The 20,684-nt window shown below is 36.1% G+C and overlaps 1 protein-coding gene across 17 annotated transcripts in view; it reads right to left on the bottom strand.

Moving 5' to 3' along the window:
• Positions 1–20,684, bottom strand: part of PCDH15 (protocadherin related 15) — an 813,949-nt gene that overhangs the window by 8,080 nt on the left and 785,185 nt on the right. For 4 of the 17 annotated variants that reach the window (XM_021696061.1, XM_021696062.1, XM_021696068.1 and 1 more), the window contains 5 exons: positions 19,559–19,777; positions 17,385–17,393; positions 16,409–16,561; positions 14,223–14,228; positions 11,194–12,562 (listed from right to left, as the gene is read on the bottom strand). In XM_021696061.1, coding sequence (XP_021551736.1) covers positions 11,194–12,562; positions 14,223–14,228; positions 16,409–16,561; positions 17,385–17,393; positions 19,559–19,777 — 1,756 coding nt within the window. Of the gene's footprint in view, positions 1–5,418; positions 5,458–7,083; positions 7,103–9,135; positions 9,202–11,193; positions 12,563–14,222; positions 14,229–16,408; positions 16,562–17,384; positions 17,394–19,558; positions 19,778–20,684 lie in introns of those variants that run through there. The other 13 variants (XM_021696071.1, XM_021696072.1, XM_021696069.1 and 10 more) reach the window with 7 other exon arrangements.

The raw sequence follows: 20,684 nt of genomic DNA, 5'->3' as shown, positions 1-20,684 counted from the left end.
AAAACGAGAACCCTATGCTCCTCTCGATAGATGCAGAAAAGGCATTTCAGAAACTACAGCATCCTTTCTTGATTAAAACACTTCAGAGTGTAGGGATAGAGGGTGCATACCTCAATATCATAAAAGCCATCTATGAAAAACCCACAGCGAACATCATTCTCAATGGGGAAAAACTGAGAGCTTTCCCCCTAAGGTCAGGAACACGGCAGGGATGTCCACTATCACCACTGCTGTTCAACATAGAATCCTAGCCTCAGCAATCAGACAACAAAAAGAAATAAAAGGCATCCAAATCAGCAAAGAAGAAGTCAAACTCTCACTCTTTTCACATGATATACTTTATGTGGAAAACCCAAAAGACTCCACCCCAAAACTGTTAGAACTCATAAAGTGGCAGGATATAAAATTAATGCACAGAAATCAGTGGCATTTCTATACACCAACAAGACAGAAGAAAGAGAAATTAAGGATTAGTTGATCCCATTTACAATTGCACCCAAACCCGTAAGATACCTAGTTATAATTCTAACCAAAGAGGCAAAGGATCTGTACTCAGAAAACTATAAAATACTCATGAAAGAAATTGAGGAAGACACAAACAGAAAAATGTTCCATGCCCATGGATTGGAAAAACAAATATTGTGAAAAAGTCTATGCTACCTAGAGCAATCTACACATTCAGTGCAATCCCTATCAAAATACCATCCACTTTTTTCACAGAAATGGAACTAATAATCCTAAAATGTGTATGGAACCAGAAAAGACCCTGAATAGCCAGAGGAATGTTGAAAAAGAAAAGCAAAGCTGGCAGCATCACAATTCCGGACTTCCAGCTCTATTACAAAGCTGTCATCATCAAGACAGTATGGTACTGGCACAAAAACAGACAGATCAATGGAACAGAATAGAGAGCCCAGAAATGGACCCTCAACTCTATGGTCAACTAATCTTTGACAAAGCAGGAAAGAATGTCCAATGGAAAAAAGACAGTCTCTTCAACAAATGGTGTTGGGAAAATGGGACAGCCACATGCAGAAGAATGAAACTGGACCATTTCCTTACACCACATACAAAAATAGACTCCACATGGTTGAAAGACCTCAATGTGAGACAGGAGTCCATCAAAATCCTAAAGGAGAACACAGGCAGCAACCTCTTCGACCTCAGCTGCAGCAACTTCTTCCTAGAAACATCACCAAAGGCAAGGGAAGCAAAGGCATAAATGAACTATTGGGACCTCATCAAGATAAAAAGTTTTTGCACAGCAAAAGAAACAGTCAACAAAACCAAAAGGCAACAGACAGAATGGGAAGAAGATATTTGCAAATGACATATCAGATAAAGGGCTAGTGTCCAAAATCTATAAAGAACTTACCAAACTCAACACCCAAAGAACAAATAATCTGATCAAGAATGAGCAGAAGACATGAGCAGACATTTTTCCAAAGAAGACATCCAAATGGCCAACAGACACATGAAAAAGTGCTCAACATTGCTCGGCATCAGGGAAATCCAAGTCAAAACCTCAATGAGATACCACCTCACACCAGTCAGAATGGCTAAAATTAACAAGTCAGGAAACAACAGATGTTGGTAAGGATGCGGAGAAAGGGGAACCCTCCTACACTGTTGGTGGGAATGCAAGCTGGTGCAGCCACTCTGGAAAACAGTATGGAGGTTCCTCAAAAAGTTGAAAATTGAGCTACCCTATGACCCAGCAGAAAAATACACATGTAGTGATCCGAAGGGGTACGTGCACCCCAATGTTTATAGCAGCAATGTCCACAACAGTCAAACTATGGAAAGAGCCCAGATGTCCATCAACAGATGAATGGATAAAGAAGATGTAGTAAATATAGATAGATAGATAGATAGATAGATAGATAGATAGATAGATAGATAGATAAACAGAATATTATGTAGTCATCACAAAAATGAAATCTTGCCATTTGCGATGACATGGATGGAACTAGAGGGTATTATGCTAAGTGAATAAAGTCAGTCAGAGAAAGACAACTATCATATGATCTTGCTGATATGTGAAATCTGAGAAATAAGGCAGAGGATTATAAGGGAAGAGAGGAAAAAATGAAACAAGAAAAAAACAGAGATGGAGACAAACCATAAGAGCCTCTTCATCTCAGGAAACAAACTGAGGTTTGCTGGAATGGAGTGGGGTGGGAGGGATGGGGTTGCTGGGTGATAGACACTGGGGAGGGTATGTGCTATGGTGAGTGCTGTGAATTGTGTAAGACTGATGAATCACAGATCTGTACCCCTAAAACAAATAATACATTATATGTTAATAATAATAAAATAATGTCAATGAAAAAAAAGGGGTGGAAGAAACAAAAAAATAACCACAAAAATCTCATTGGCTAAGATACTGCTACTGCGCTGTAAAGGTCTACATTTAGAAGAAAGTCCTGCCATTTGTGACAGCGTGGGTGGAATTTGAGGGTGTTATATTTAGTAAAACCAGACACATAAGACAAATACTGGATGTTATCAATTATATGTGGAATACAAACAAAATGTATGTCACAACAAAATGTCACAGAAATGGAGATTAGAAAAGTGGTTGTGAGGGGCTGGGAGTGAGGAAAGTAGGGAGAGGTTGGTAAAAGGGTATGAATCTTAATTATAAGATGAGAAAGTTCTGAGGATTGAATGTGTAACATGGTGACTGCAGTTGATACCACTGAATGTGTAATTGAAATCTGTTAAGTAAAAAAAAAGGGGAACTTAACCGTTCTCACCAAACAGCAAATCACCACAATGTATACTTTAAATATCATACAATTTTGTTAATTATACTTCAACAAAGCTAACTTTTAAATATATATTATTTTAATATATATTAAATATATATATATATATATGTATATATGTATGTATATTTCATTGAACTACTTATCTTAGGGGCAAGAAGCAGCAGCCAGGTGAGTGGTTAGGGAAAGGAGAATACCTGAGTGCCAACATGGAGAGGCTTCTGGAGAGCTAGTAGGGAGAGTGTACTTTGTAAAAATAGATCTAGCTGTGCATAATGATCTGTATACTTTTATGTCTGTAGGTCTATTTCAACAAAAAGTGTTCATTACAGAAAGGGGGAGGGTGGGAAATGAGGTCAACAGAGAGCAATAAGAATTGGGACAAAGTTTAGTCCAAATTTAAGTTATTCAAACTAAGTTAACTAATATGTTTTTTCCTTTCTTATTGGTGGGCTTAGATTTTTGAGGCATCTAAAATTCAATGTGATTATATTGGTTTAAATGAAGCAAACTGGTATCAGAACTAAAAGTTGAAACTGCTTGATGAATGCATGCTTAATCTAATACATATGGAGACTGAGAAAAGACCACAAAATGATTCTAAATTTGAATCCTGAATGGCCATCAATGGAAGAATGGATAAAGAAAATGCAGTACGTAAATACAGTGGAATATCATTCAGACTTAAAAAGGAAGGTAGTTGCTGCCATATGCAAGAACATGGATGACCTTGAGAACATTATGCTAAGTGAAATAAAGCAGTCAGAGAAGGACAAATCCTGCATGATTCCATTGTACAAGGTATCTGAAATAGTCTCCTAGAAGCAGAAAATAGAATGATGTTGCTGGGGGGTGGGGAGAGGGGGAAATGGGGTGCTGCTTTCAACTGATATAAAGTTGCAATTAAGCAGGCTGGAAAAGTTCTGAACATCTGTACCACACTGTGTTACTATAGTTAACCACACTGTATTATGCACTTAAAATTTGTTAAGAGGGAAGATCTCTAATTTTTGTTCTACCACAATTAAAAACAAAAAAAGATTTTTAAGTTGAATCTTAATAACTTTTAGCAATAATGAAAAACAAATATCTATGGAAACATAATGCAACTGAGAGGATTTCAGATTTTAAGACTTAGAATCAATTTTCTTTACACACACTTTTTTTTTTTTTTTCTTAAAGGGAGAATAAAGCTGAGCTTTTGGTAGTTACGATATATATCTGGTATCAGATGAGTTTAAAAATACTATATAGAAGGACAGAAGCAACTGGGAAGAAATTCAGGAAACTTAATCCTTCATTCAATCGGTCACTCTGTGGTCTGAGCTGGATAGGAAGAGACAGAGGATTGTAGAAGGGAATAATCCGAAGGGTACCTCTTAGATTCTTCTACCATCCATTACTGAAGGCTAGAGCATCAATTATTCAGAAAAAGATAAATCAATGGAGGAAGCACATGGTAACTATTAAGATTCCCCTGCTGCTCCATTCAGTCTCTGTTGCCACACATTTTTGCTGACCCCACAGAGAAGCCACGATTTTTTTATTATTATTAAGTTCAGTTAGCCAATGTATAGAACATTAGTTTTTGATGTGGTGTTCAATATAAGCCAAGATTTAGTATCTGACAAAGAATAAACATATATGCTAATGCAAACAACAGCAACAACATGAGTACCAGTTACAGAATTTCTTCCTACCATGCTCCAGTTGCTGTGGTAGGAGCTTATACACTAAATATGACTGCCAAGATTTTATAAAAGATGAAAATGCTACTCAAGAGGGTGCATATCTTGACCAAAGTCTTGCGTCCAGGAATTGGCATTTGGATTTTAAGTCCAACTTATCTGATTCAATAGTCTATGGAGATGCCTAAACAGAAATTTTTGCTAAAACTTTATAAAATCTGAATATTCCTGCCCATCAACCTCCAAATTTTGGAGAGTAAATTCTAATCACAAAATCCCTCTAATAAAATTAAGATTCTGTTATTATTTTTTTTTTAGGAATACAACGAATAATTTTTAAGTGGAACTTATAAAATACTAAATCTGCCAAAAGGAAGAGACATTTAAAATTAACATTTTTTTAAAATTAGCGTATGAGCATAAGTATGAATTATATGCATTTATTATATAATTCTGAATATCTTTTCCTCATTGCAGAAGAAAATGTCACAGGCACTTTGAAGTAGACATGTGCCCAAGGCTGTATATTTTCAATCACATGATTAAAGACTATTTATCACATATTTCAGTGCCGACACCAGCTTTCTTTCCTCAAACACTGCCTATTCCAAAGCTCATCTCAGGAATGGTTCTGATGAATCTAGATCCACTAATTCAAGTGACTGATCTGGTTCATAATTTGTCTCATTCAATGATAGCTTGCTTTCAATAGGAGCAAAGGTCTTATTTGTCTAACTCCTAGAGAATGAAGCTAAAAATTTGGAATTTCAGCTCCCGCAAGCAAGAGAGAAGTGATTTGCTTGCTTACTTATGTATTTGTTTCCACTTTAAACCACCCCTTCTCTGTCTTATAAAATCATGCCATGTGATTACGCTCTGCTGCGTGTAGGACGGGCCTTAACGTTACATAAAATATTGTGGTGACTCAGCAAGGTTGAAAAGAAAAAGGAAATTGATACCTCTGGTTTAAGAAGAGAAGGCCTCAGGAGTTGCTGTTGCTGCCAAAGGAAATTAAAATAGAAAAAGGTTTAGAAAATAATTCCAGTGGAAAAGGGAGATCATGATTGAAAAGAGAGAAAAAAAAAGGCCACAGCTTAAAACTGGTTACCTTGGGATTATGAGTTATTATTCCTGTGATAGCCACCAATATTTTGACTATTGATGTTGGAATGTGAAATAAAGAATTAGTTTGCATTTCATCATTGTTTTAATTAACATCGAAGTTAATAACCTTTAATAAATGAAAACCTGTATAACTTTTTGGTTCAAACTTTTTCGGGTAAAAAGTTATTTACAATTTTAAAAGCATTTCAAGTGCCACAGGATCCTTTTGAACAAACTTAACTCTGTTTTAAATTGCCCCCTTTTTTTCCTCCCCAGTCACATCAAGTATAATCAGGTTCATTACTGAGAAGGGTAGAGCGCATAACATAATGATACAGTCGTAACATACTCATCGTCATATTTAAGAAATGCTCCCCATTTGTCTTTTTACCAAAACCTGGGCTGCTTACAGTCAAGCATTGAGCATGATTTTGGAAATTCTTTTGTGATCGGGGAAATTGTCCTTCCTTGGATTTTGCAGGGATCACTCCTTACTGCCTCTCAGCCTCACCCACACTCAAAGGAAACATGGTATCTGTTGGTCTGTTTCCTGATAATTTACCCTTTAAACACATGGGAACAAGAGACACAGTTCAAGTTTTGGTTTATCCACTCCTTGAGGGAATGGTTACACAACACAAATCTTACATGGGAATGACACTGGGAACTTGGGCATTGAAATTCCAGCAGACCATTCCAGTGGCAAACCAGCCATTGGAAATGGCCAGGAGAACAACCATGTGACTGAAGGGAGGATCGACTGTCCATGACACGGCTGTGAGTGACTTTGTCTAGTTAAGGTATTCCTTTAAAGGAGTAGGAAGTTGAAGGTAGAGATAGTCTGATCCAATCTGTTAGCTATGACACCTGTCCCTGAAAACCAGTTATTCTTAAATGCATTCTTCTGGATTTCCAAATACATTAGGACTTGTTCATTCTAAACTAGTGGCCAGTCGGGTCGTGAGCTCACTTCACTGTCTTGACTGGGAAGCCGTCTGCTCAACTCAGCCACGGCACCACTTTCAGGACAGCTGGGCCAAATCCCACTGGCTAGAACATCCACCATCTTCTCCACAGACCCAAGAGTCACATGAACACGATGGAGAAGCCAGAGATTTCTCATAGTCTGACTCTTGAAAACTCTAAGGTCTTAAGCTCTCATGTGTTAGGAAGGAGCTTTGGACTCTGGTAAAAGGGACAAAAGTCCCAGGTTGCTAGAGTAAGTTTCTAGCCTTAGGAAAAAAAAAAAAAAATCTGGGCGAATGTCACAATACTGAGTAATAGCAATTCAGGAAACAATATATTTATCCTTGGAAAGGGGAGCATTTGATATTTGTTCACCCACTTAAAGCCCCAGAACAAACCAGCAACAGGTACAAAAGACAATAAATAGCAAAGCATACTTATAAGTTTTATTGAAATAAAGGAAAATACCCTACCTATGAAAGAATGAAAATCAGTCCTGCCTATACAGCAAATATTTTCCTAGTAAGCTTTATATAACACCATAAAGCCCTTACCTCTGATGCATAACCTCTCCTGCAAGGCAGAAACAAAGAAATCAGTATTAAACAACTTAGAGTTTCAGATTAAATGAAATTATAGATAAGGGCTTTTTTTTTAATCTGGGAAAAAATAAGGTAATTTTTACTAAAAATTGTCTCAGTGAGAAATACATTCTGTGGCAGTTTATGAGGACAGGAGCATCGAGGTTTCATGCCTGCATTACTAAAACAGACTCTCATGCTGCATCAACAGCACACCTTACACAATCTATTTTATCTCAGTGGTGTATAATAACACACTTTGACTCTCTTATTATCAACTGGATTAAAAATATTCTATATCATCTCTAACCTAGACAAGTCTTGATACATATAAGATACTCATTTGGGGAAAAGATGTGTTTTATACATGAAGAGCATATCGATACAGGATAAAAATGACCTCGATGCCTAGAATATATTCTTCCAAACGTTGGTAAGATGTTTTTTTGTCTGTTTGCATCAATTTATTCTAAAAATAAAATGCAGAATACTGACTAGCTTTAAGGGTCAATGACATTATGAGACATAAGAGCTGAATACTTTCATTTTCATTTCATATTCAGTATTACCATACAGATTTATAAAGTTCATGGACCACAAGTTGGGGAAATGTTCCACTGTACTTGGGGGGGGGGGGAAGTATACAATGCTTTTAGTGTTGAATGTCATTAATTATAACGATTTTTTTTGTCTATTATTTACAGTTGACCTAAAGTACTGTACATATTTTATGCTGTTATGAACCAAGTATACAAAGCTAGTAACTGCTATGTAGAGACACATAACTTTAAAGTCCAACAAAACAATCTCTCTAGAGAATTTCTTTAAAATATTACAAGGCCTTGACAAAATAAGTCTACTTATCTGAACAAATCTTAAGTGCTTAAGGCATTACTGATTGAAATGGTTGGTCATAATGGTAGTATAATGCTCACTTAATCTTATTGGCAATTCATTATTTGAAATGGTTCTTTACTGAGTTTTGCTTCTATGATTCTGCCAGTAGTTATGAGAATGATAATCCTTCTAAAGCATTTAGAAGTTTCCTCAATTTGTATCTTTCAGAGAACAGATAATGACAGCTCATACTCTGGTTTTAGTAATGAGAATTGAGTCACATACGTGATATAAAGTGTCCAACCAAAGCTGGACTTCATTCTCCAGGATATTTAAGCTGACTTTTTTCATTAGCAGCCTTTTCCCTACATGTAGAAAATAAAGTATCAAGAGATGAGCTACACTGTTTTTAGTTAACTTTTAGTTAACAAGTAACTTTTTGTTATCTTTCATGTGGTTATTTGTACTGTTTGTCTCAGCTCAAAGGCAGAATGTGACTTGGAAAAAGCACACAACAGAATTACTGTGTATCATTGTCTGTGGGCTTTCAATTAACACGACTTCCTGTACATCCTTCTAAGACCAGTCATATAATACTGATGCATTTTTATGTAGATTATATCCAGTGTGTATTAGTTATTCACTTCCCACGTTTTTTATGCATTAAGCTTACTTTTAACAATAAGGAAAATGTATGGTAACCTACTTTTGTCTTTTAAAAAGGTATCTAATAATTTCTTACACACTAATTAGCACATAATAAATGCAGAAGAAAAAAATGGTGTTCTTTTTCTGGAGGTTGGCTGTCAGGTTGTGGGGGCTCAGGGATTGAGAAGAGTAATAATATTTTGGCCTGTGTACTCAAAGAATTATTTATAGGTCTCATGCTGATGAAGTCAGAGATCTCTAAACAGAATGTGTAAGTAAAAAACTAGATTAAATATAAAACATGGGAATGGATGTTTCATTTGAAAAGCCTAAGATACTAGTAAAACATTTAGACTAAGTAAATTTTATAAGGCCGTAGATACCTACATAAAATTGATATTTGGAGTTTTTATATTTCTTTGTAATTATTTAGAGAATACATTATCAAGGAATTTCTTTCACATATCCAAGAAGTCGATACAAAATAGTTTTTTAAAAACACACAGTCATATCAAAGGCTTACACACTCATGAATAATACCTTGTCAGAGTCCGCCAAATAGCACAAGTTCTCATGCATATAACTGGCTGCCAACAAAAACTCCAACTGAAGTGTTTCAGTGAAAGAGAGAAAAAAATCTTGTTCAGGAACCCCAAGAAGAAAATTACTCTTGATTTGGATGAAAAGAATCTGAATCAGAGGAGCTAATGAAAATCATTAGATTTATAGCTTTTTTAAAAAATCTGATACTATTAGGGATGACAGACCAAATACTTGAAGAAATGTCACATAATGTAAGAGCTGAACAAAACCTTTGGAATGATGCATTATGGGGCCCTGAGCCTATATTAATATACTTACAGTGGAAATGATCAAGCAAGACTTTTGCCTATATTTTGAAATTGTGCTTTGTTTTCCTGTGTAGACTTTTATCTTCTACAATATTAAAACTGCAGAAGAAATCAAATAATTACACTTGTATTCAAAGTGGGAAATTACAAATAAAATTTATTCCATGTGTTATATGGGAAAACCGTGTAATTACTTGCTGGTCAAGTGCAGCTTTCATTAAGAAGATAGCACTTAGCTGAGCTGATGCCTTTAAGACTTTGCCGAGCTGAGTTCTGAGAACAACTACAACATAAAATTTCTTTCTAAAGTATACATTTTTATCCTATTTGCCTAATACAAAGAGTAAAGGCTTATATAAAACTGATGACAGTTCACTAGATATATTCCTTCTTGATTTCTATTTAATGTGTTTATATTTTATTTGTATGACTAAATTTGGATGATTTATCCAGAGTAATGAAAGGTAACTATTTGGGGCACCTGGGTGGCTCAGTCGGTTGAGCCCCTGCCTCGGCTCAGGTCATGATCTCAGGGTCCTGGGATCGAGCCATAGTCAGGCTCCCTGCTCAGCAGGAAGCCTGCTCCTCCCTCTCCTCCCTGCTCGTTCTCTATCTCTCGCTATCTCTCACTATCTCTTGCTATCTCTGTCTCTCCCTCAGATAAGTAAATATAATCTTTAAAAAAGATAACTAGAAATGAAGCTAATATACTTTTCTAAAATTTTGATAGACAAACATTATTGATAAACTTAATAAAAATATTTTTAATTTTCAAATAGTAACTAAATTCATAGTAGATAAACCTTCGTAGACATTTATTGAAACTTATTTTGATGAAACTGATTAGAATTTCTTTATTAAACTATTAAACTGGAGAAAAATATTTTCTTTGAAGGAGAATCTTCTGATAAAATTATAATTATGAGATGATAGCACATTATGAGATGATACCAAAATGTGGACAAGCAAAACTGAAGACCACTTTAAACATCTGTGGGAAAATTGAAATGTCTTACAAAAGCCAACAAGATTTATTTTCATTATAAAGGGAAGAAAAAACATAATGAGAAATAAACAGAGTAAGACCATAATTGAAAAAGTAAAAGATTTTTCAAATGTATAAGCATACTAGTAAGATAAAAGCAAGCCAGAATAGAGAATGTTCTTGTAAGAAAACAGATGACTACATCTTACAGCACCTGGGATTTATTTTGGAATACCATAATATCTGTCAAATCCTACATTTCTAGATACATAACATTTTTACTTTGGTAGTGTTTAAACTTACCAAATACATGGCCTTCAAGGAAAGAACAGAACCTATGATATCATTTTTTTTAGATTATTTTAACAGTTTGCTTTTTTTTCTGAAGCACTCAATAAAACTATGATCAGAAAGTAAACGTAGGCATTACTGCATTAACATGCTAACAAGCCATTGGTTTAAGCTGGAGATCGAACTTTCTTGCCCACATATTCCCATTGAAAAATAGATTGAAATTACTTACTTTTTAAATAAATGCAGACAAACAATGCTACTTCGTAGTTAAGAAAATTAAGGTAAATCTATAATATGAGTTAGAAAAGATGAGGTTAATAATCTTTAAAAGTAAAAAAAAATGAGGAAAAAAACAGCATTGCACTGAGTTTAGGGTAAAAGAACGGAATCTTCTTTAAATGTTCAAATTTGCCTCCTCTCGAAGATTTCAGTCAACAGAAGAGTTGTCCAGTTAAAAGAGGAAGAGCATTACAGTGAGGCAGACTGACTGTGAGGTGGGTTCTCAGGGCCCTCGACAATACTGTGCAAACTCCCCTGGTCGTGTTCAGTGACTTCCACACTTTCTGTCTCTGGAGGACAACTACTTCCAAGTCTTGAGTTGTGTGTTGGTGGAAAGTTTTTTTCGATCTGACTGTACATGTTAGCTACCGACTTTTCAAGGTCGGCTAAGTTTTTAATATGCTTGAGGATGCCCTTTGGTTCTCTCTGGGGATCTGCACGACACACTGTTGCGGGTGCTGGTGGCTGTGGGACAGAGGGCTCGATTTCCTCGGCAGGTGTCACATTGACAGTGTGCTTAACAACGGGTACACAGACACACTTAATGGACGGAGCCCAAGTTGGAGGAGACAGAGGAGAGGGAAGAGGGGGGGATGGGGGAGGGAGGGAGGTGAGTGAAGGTAGAGGAGGTGAAGGAGAAGAAGAGGGAGAAGAAGGGGGGGTGGAAAGTGGAAAAAGTGGAGGAGGGGGAGGAAGAGGGGAGATATTTGGTGGTTTGGGAAGAATTTCAAAAATGTTCCTTCTGGTTTCAACTGTCAACATACATGTGGGTGTCTCTCTCCTAAAGACGGGGGAGTTTAAAATGCAGGGTACTGAAGGAGAAAGTTCCAAGGAACAGTCAGCAGGAGAAAGGATGATACCAGGTTCGGACTGGAGTTCCACAGTTCTTGAAACAGTCAGCAAAGTGGAGGAGGAGGACTGAGGCGAAGGAGAGCAACATGAGGAGTCTGAAGACAGAGATTCCAAGGGCTCTGCTCCACGTATGAGCAGTGGTTCACCGTGCCTTGTTTCTCCTCTCTTGGCAACATTCGAATCTCCAACTGGAGGCAGGGGATTACTGCTACCTCTTTTGTTTGGAAGGGTCTCTGTGGTTTCCCCTGCACCTTCCTGCCTGTGGCTTTGCCATTGCTCCAGCTCTATGGTTTCTGGTCCCCTGGGAAGTTCCCACACTGGTCTCTGAGGGAAGCGGACCGGCTGATTCCACATCCTCTGAAACATTTCTCTTGGGCCCCTCAGGGACTTACTCCGGGCTTGTGTTCTGGGTAAAAATGAGTCTATAAAATCTGTTCTTAGTAAAAAGTCTGAATTTGTTGGTCTTGGATCTAGAGTTTCCTTATAAAGAGTACTGTGGATACTTAAGGTGTCCTCATCAGATGTCAGGGTGTATTTTCTTGCCGACTTGGGCTGGTTGTTCTTAAGGGATCCATCTACATGAGCCTGCTTGTGAGTCTCAATAGTGCTGGAAGAAGAAAAGGGCATCACAGTGTGGGGACTTTTCCTGTCTTCCAAGACTGCCTTATTTCCCCTGCTTTGTTGGAAATGGTAGAGAAGGAAAAGACTTGAAAGAAAAGAAGATAATGAAATGTAAGGAAACAGGTTGTGACATAGCTTTCACGAGAAAGATGTCTTTATGGTTCTCATTATGACTTCAAAATATAAAAGGCCAAATAACACTAATCTACGGAAGCCAGACATTACTTTCATGTCCCTGTTCTCAGAAAGGTAGGGCAAGAAAAGCTTGAGAGCTGTGAGTAGCATGAGAAATTTTCACTTTTTTTTTCTTTAGAAAAATGCTTCAATCTGTAGACTGATTTTTTTTTTCCTAGTTAGATATAGCAAAGTATCCATGACCACACGTAACAGTTCCCTTATGCCGAAATCATGATTCTCCAAATTGCAAACCAGCATTTTGGCTAATGGTTTCATATCCTTTGCTTTGGCTGAGGGTGCTCAGAGCAGTCTGTTCGGGGGGGAAAAGGATCCTTAGCTGTATCTGATTCAGTAACATTATCTCTCCTCTCAGTCATTCTGTCCTGGAGCTAAAAGTACTCTCCTATCTGAGATAAAGCTTAGAAGAGAATACACAAAGGAATTCTCTATTTCCTAAATTAGAGAATTAAAGTCTCCAAGGACAGGTGGGAGAATTTCTCTCATAGAGTTCAGTTCAAAATCACAATGGAGAAATTGGAGTTATGCTAGAATCTGGACAGAGGTTATTCCCTTCCATTTCAATTTTAAGCTGAATCCATTTTAAAATGCTATAAACAGTACAAATAAGAAGAGGGGCTATTGGCATGGATTTTGAATATGGTCTGCATCAAATTTTGGTCAAGACCAACTTTAATGAAAAGACTTATGTTCAAATTACATAGTTTCAATATCCCTGGAAGAGTGGCTCATACACTGACACTGAGCTTCAGTGGCTGAGAGTGATAAATAAAGTCAACCAAGTGAAAGGACATAAGCAAGTGTCTGTAATGAAAGCATCAGGACCTTTCTCCCAGCAAGGCTGGCTGGTTTTCAATAGTCTCTCCTCAGATTTTGCTCTCAAGCTCAAACAGAGTAACATTTTCTTGATTATTGTTTAATATTTACCCACACAGCAGGAATGAAATAAAAGGAAATACTGTGAATAAAAATTACGGTGGCCACAATGAAAAAGGAGAATGACAGGTGAGGCAATAAAATGCTATATAAAGCTGAAGTTGTTACTGAGTCATTTCACAAAGATACAAACTACAAAGGGAGAATCCTCACAAGTGGACTTGGGGTATCAGGCCCACCTGGATAATTCAGGAAGGACAGACAATTTGGATTAAGCAGACATCAAACCCTTCTCCTGATCTTGCAAAGTCATTTTTTTTTAAAATAAATGGACTTGACACATTATTTGGCAATTTTTTAAAAATACATTTGTTCTTGGTTTAATTCTTCTTGGAAAGAACTATCTATATAATGGGACCGCATCACTTTTGATTGAGAGACACCTTGAAATACTTTTAACAAATTAAAAGCGAGAATTTTGATACACTTCTTGGGAGGCACAGGTTTTCAAGACACCAAAAGGGAATGAGGTATGGAAGGTAGAACTTTCTTTTTAAAAGGCAAATGACTCCATGGTAAAAGATGAAGATTACTACATTTAGAGTAAAACTTAATCTATTCTCTTGTATCTTTTTTCCCTAATGCCTCGTATTAGAATGATATTATTTACTTACTTATGCCTATGTATCCACAGGTGGGAAAGAGAAAACATGCAACAGAAAAAAAAAAAAAAAAAAGAGTTTGAACTATAGTTAATTTGAGGTGATTATGAAAATACTAACAGGAACTTGATTTAAACATTTGATAGGTATATCCAGAAAAGAAAATGCATGTTTTTGTATTTTCTTTGTATTTACTCATAAGAATGATATGTAATAATATTTTAGACAAAACCATATGGCATTTCTTTGGTTGTCTCATCACATAAAATAGCTAGCTGTCCGTTTCCTATACCTAGGTAAAATTCACCTTCAATACACATGGTTGATTTCAATCCCAAAGGAGATATTTTAAATGAGATTCTGAGAATTATTTCTATGTCCTAATTGAAAAATTAGTCCACACTGATTTATAAAGAAGGTATTGATACTGTTTGGAACAAAGTAAATATACAAGTTCTGTGATGACTATTACAGAGGAACTGATGAATCTGTATGATGTTATTAATTAGATCATTAAGGTTTTTTTCAAAAAGGACCTTTGATTTTTTTTTCTTTTAAATTTGATAATAATTCTTTTGGAGCTAGTCTATTTTCTAGTAATTTATGGTTAGAATCCCGGTATAAAGTTTTTAAATAGATAGGTTAAACATTTGTTAAAGATATTTAAATGTGCAGAACTCAAAATACTTCATTAAATGCATATTATAATTGCAAAATTCTCTAAGTCTACCACAATTTTTCAAATAAAAGTAGTCCTTAAGTGTTGCTATTTGAAAATGGTCACCATCAAACTATATTGATTCCAGATGATGTTACAGTATATCTACTTTTGTTAAGTAAAAATGAATATATGTCACTATTTTCAGATAAAACAAAACTTTACACCTAAGTCTTGTTTAGCTTCTGAGTATTTTTTTGCTGGAGAGAGGTGGTTAATATAGAGAGAATCAAATCATATTGGCTCAATTCCTACATTCAACAGTAATTCAAAAAGAGACCATCGTTATCAACTCATTAAAAAAATTTAAAAACTGTATTTAAAAGCATGAATCTTGTATCATATTATTTTAGAAATAAAATGCCAAGCACTAAGGTCTCAAACATTAAATTCAATTTTAGCATTAAGATATACAACATAAAAATCAATTTTAACATTTTTAAAACTTCTTAACATCACCTTGTATAATAGTATTAATATGGCAAAGAATATTGATACATGTGGTTAAACCAGTTTTTCCATTAAAAGGTAAATTTCATAATTTTTGAGGCTTGCTTTATTCCTACTAGTAAATGCTACAAATGTAACATAGTCCAATGTGTTTTAGTCCCTCAGCTCCACCAAATTCCAGTTGCTAAAAGGTATCTTGGATTTAATTCAGTCATATTCAAAGTTTTATAACATCATTGGTTGTTGTGCATGTCATGTCCAAAAATAGTTACTCTTTAATTTTTAAAACACAGGCAAGTTAAATAACTCCAAAAGGAATCAGGTTATAAGGGTAGCATCATTATGGGAATATCTGTGAAGTCTTTTCACAATAATTTAAACGTTTTTCAAATGTGGATGATTTGATAATGCTTAGAGGTTCTAAATATTGTGGGAGAAATACTAAGCTATCACAGTAGTCTCTTTTGAGAGGAATATAATGAAAAGCATATTCTTTAAGTGGTTGGATATTTAAGATTTAATTCTTCATTCAGGTTTCAGATTTTCATTACTCTGTCTTATGATATCCTAAGATAGTATCTTTAAAAAGTCTATGATTTAAACCATAACATTAGTTTTAAACTACCAAATAGGAGTTGGCTTTTGATACCAAATCAGGAATTACTATTTTATGATTATGCTTTATTTTTCCTTATTTCCTATGAGAAAAAAAAAAAATTCAGAATGTATTTTTAATTTTGGAGAAAAAAATGTATCTGCATAATTGTGAAGGGTTCCAGATTAAATAGACTATTCAAGCTAGACATCTGCACATTTTGTCTTACTCAGTTTTTAATGGTTTTTGTTTGCTTATGTTTTGGTTATTATTTTTCAATTCAACTTTTCTTAGGTTCTCATCTTAACAATTTTTTTTTTTTCCTAAGAAAAATGTCGTAATTCAAGTAACCTGCATTTCCGCATCAGGTTGAAATGAAATACCCCCCAGCATCCATCACACCCACCTGTCAGGGCAGCTGCAAGGCCTACTTACATGGTGCTGTCCCCCAGCTCCTCGTACAGGTGCGCCCCGGGGGGAGGCGGGGGCGGCGGGGGCACGGCCACGGGTGCTGGTGCGGGCGCCGCGGGCTTGGCCGCAGGTAAGGCCGACTGGATTCGCGCTGTCTTGGTGCACTCAGCTTGGCGGCTTGAATAAGGCAAGGATGTTTTGGAAAACTCATTTTAGAAATCATGTATGTATCAGTTAGCATACGAACCCACTAAAAACATCAGGAACACAAATATTCGAACCTATAAACTGACAGAATTATAAAAGCATCCCCACAGAGTATCTTTCTCCTATATCCTCTTCCCCTTCAGTTCTTTAAAAGATTTACCCTTGAAAAACGGGTAGAATTCAGTAGAAATATATGCAAGTTAAATGAAATAGTAATATTAAAGGTGGGGGCAAGCTATCTATAAAAATGTGATTAATAATTGGTGATTATTCAATGGATCTCGTAATTGGAAGCAATGCTGAAGATGCATAATGTTCAAGATACATAATTTTTCTTTATCTTTCATCGCCCATCTGTTTAAAGAAGAGTTATTTTACTTAAAATGATTTGAAACATTTTTGACATTCGTTGATAGAGGTTGTGTAGTTTACAGAGGATCTCTCTCCTAAAGAGGAGGGGGATGGCTAGTTTTGGTTTCCTTTGGATACCTAGGACACCCGGGCTTCTATCCTTAGAGCTTTGCAGCCCTTTCTGAATGTCCTGGACACCAACGGTTAGTTCCTTCCTCAAAACCAAGATCTCAAAGTGTGGAAGCTATCAGAGCAAAATGCCTTTTTTCAGATTTCCCCCCTTGTATCCCAAAGTGAAAAACCAGCTCACTTCTGTATATACAAAAGCACAAGAGAATTTGAACTAAAAAGTATACACCTCCTGCAGATAGATACAAGGAGTATCTGGGGTTTTTCTTTTCATAGTATGTAAAATCATATGCAAGATGTTAATTATACTTACACTTTAAACCTGTTTTGAAAAGCAATGAGTAAAAAAGAGAGAAATTTACATTAGAAGTGCTGCATTCATAATATTTTAACATCTGATTTATTCTGCATGATGAATAATTTACCGGTTAAACTCATAATGACACAGACTTAATGACACAGCAGGGAAACTAAGTATCTCCATTCAGAAAGTCAGAATGTGGGAGCACTTTATTATTACTGGCAACATCACAGAAGCTGTGAAAACATTCATTACAGGGAAACAAAGAAATGAACTAAATGGAGCAAAAAAAAAAAAAAAACTAGATGAAAACATGGAGACATGAATTTGAACTCTGATGGAGAAATGGAATAGTAAAGATGATCTGATCATTGTAATCAGCTTCTCAGCCTCCTGGGTGTGTTACAGGGATGGAGTCAGGCGACAAGCCTGGATTATACCCTGGGCTTCTCTTTGCAGCAGAGGTTGGAAGGTGCCCCTCCCGGGTCATGAATCCATGGCACTTTCTTTCCATATTTGCCCCTTAACTTTTCTGTGTATAGTGAATTTCAAAAACGAATGTTAATACGAAAGAATAGCCATCCATCCAGTCTTTCTTATAAGCAGAATATAAAAATATGAACATTAGATGTGTAAATATTAGAATGTTACTTTGAAACATGAGCAGTGCAAACCTCATTTTGTTTAATTCTGTTAGTTTACAAAAAGCTATAACTAAAATGAATTCATAGAGTGTCGATCTGATTACTGAACTAAAAAAAATTTAAATCATTTACAACATATTTAAATGCTAAGCATCTTAGTGGTTTGTTAAATTTCAGACCACTGAGTATAATGTCTAGGATGCTTCAATTTTGTTCACTGCATTGTGTGTCAAATATAAGAGGTTTCCTCCCTGGTTTTCTTGCTACAGGATTCCTTTGGGAAGCAATGCAATGAACAAGAATAACTGTAAGACAGATTAGATTTAACATGAAAATTAATACTGGCTTGATGGCTTAAAAATTTAAAACATTTGTCCACTCTTAAGTTGGTTCATAGGCTTTAGATTTGGTGTATCAATTGATTTGTTAAGGATACTTCAGACTCCAATATATCAACCTAAATGTTGTATTTGCAACTTCACATTGCTTTTGTGATGAAAGATATTCCTATGGCATCTTCATGCAGAGCCTACTTTTCAATTTTTAGGTTGGAATTACCTTGCTTGATTTAATTCAAAAGAAAATTCTCAGTGTTCGAGAACAAAGACAGCATTTTAAGAAGATGTAAGTGCTGGTTGAGTCCTTCCTGTAAGTGTTTTAAATGATGAAGGTCAGTTCTGCCATTATTCCTTCCTCTATGTTATGTCACTAATTCATATGACTGGAGATCCCTGTTATTTATTTGCATTTTGGGGTACCCTTAGGGCCACCACTCTTCTTAACCTATTCCAGAACTCTTTTCACCAATCATTATCAATATGCCTAGACCTCTATCACAAAGGTTCCCCTCACCTAGTGTCAAATAAAGAATAGCTTACTAGACGACTTCGAATACAGATGCTCACATTAGCTGTAATTACTTCACTACTTCGAAGGGCCTAAATAAGACAAATATAGATATTTTAAATGGAAACATTTGCCCGTAGGAACGAGAAAAATGGAAGGCCTCCACAGCCAAAATATCCTGGTTGTATGTTACAATATAGGTTCTCACAGGGCTACCCAGGAAGGAAAAACCCCCCATGGAAAATGACCTATGGCATACCATGATTTTTAAGTGATTTTGCCAACACAGATGCAAATTTAACAACATGGATACAATGCTGTCGCGACCATGTGGTTAGGTCGCAGACCCTCCTCGGGACCAGGGATATCTGCGCATGTCATTCCACTGCATATGACACTCCCTAGGATCCCTGCTACCTTCCCTCCCGAGGCTTGGAACCTAAGAGCACGAACATAGCCACAGGAGCTAACCTAACAGTCCTATCGGAGGAGAACATATTAGGAGCATGGGAACAATGAGTACTCTGTGGGAAATGCTGGAAGTTTGTTTTGATTTCCCTTAAAGGAAGGCCATTGGGTGAAAGAAGGATACAGAAGTCCCCGAAATGTGTGCACCATTCCTGTTTTGGGACTCCAAAGCCATGTCCCCAGGGGTGGCTTTTCGATGATCCCATGTTCTGATCAAGGGATACTTACTGTCTGTAGCTGACCAGAACCACCAAAATGGCAGGAATACAGCAGAGGATGATGATGAAGGCGAGTGCCAGCAAGGCCCCTTCCGTGTAGCCCAGACTTTCTCCTCGCTTTTTAATGCTGGTCACTGCCTCTGGAGTGCGGATCTCCAAAATGCGTCCTCCTTCCCCGTAATGCGGCTGGAAGTCTTTATTGATATCAAGCAGTTTGCCATCCAGAAATCTTTATTGTTAGATAAATAGTGAAGTCAGTGATGTTAACAGAAAAAAAGTTCTTTTTTTAAACAGATTTTTGTAATATCTTTTAGTATTTTCTTTAAAAATATTTTTGTAAACTATTAAAAATATTTTAAAGAAGATAATTTTGTAGTATCTTACTATTTTTATTAAATACTAAACTTTTTAAAAATAAATTTGTGATAACTTTGAATATTTTCTTTAATTGAAACACAAGCTGAGTCTTATGAATTAAAAAAATATATAAAAAGAGCAATGAAGAAGAGCAACTACCACCAATAGACACATATCACAGATATTAATAACAATGACCCTTACTTAATATGCTCACAGACTTGAGAAAAATAATTACCAACACCATTGAACTTAATATCACTCTTGAAATTATATACATTATTAAGTTATTCAGGTGAATAAATATTCTAAATTACATATAGCAGAGTTTAAAATTACATCCTGCATTTTGTCTGCTTGGGTCCTCAATGATCCCATAGCACAGAATGTTATAATGCTAATTTACTGCAGGCCAGAAAGCTACACAGTTAGGGCCACGGATCTGAGAGACCAACCCAAGCCTTCAGGCTCCAAAATCTCCATTTGTCTTGTATGTCAACACTTTCAAATTCCAAACCTTTAAAATGACATTTTATGGGCAAGAGGTGAACAAATTAAAAGGTGTTTCCTGTCTAGACAGAGAACACTATTATGAATGATGCAGATAGCAAATCAGTCAGGACGACAGGAATTAGCTAATTTAAGCCAACAGTTCTTACAAACTCTTCCTCTAAATAACCCAGTTCCTACTGTGGGCATCGCATTGGGGGGCAGGTAATCAAGGAATAATTGTTACTTAATTTTATTGGATTGAATGATTTTGTGACATATTTTATGTT

Source organism: Neomonachus schauinslandi, chromosome 6, assembly GCF_002201575.2.
Source record: "Neomonachus schauinslandi chromosome 6, ASM220157v2, whole genome shotgun sequence".
Lineage (NCBI taxonomy): Eukaryota > Metazoa > Chordata > Mammalia > Carnivora > Phocidae > Neomonachus > Neomonachus schauinslandi.
Note: the sequence above shows the minus strand (reverse complement) of the source record. Positions and strands in the feature narration are given on the sequence as shown.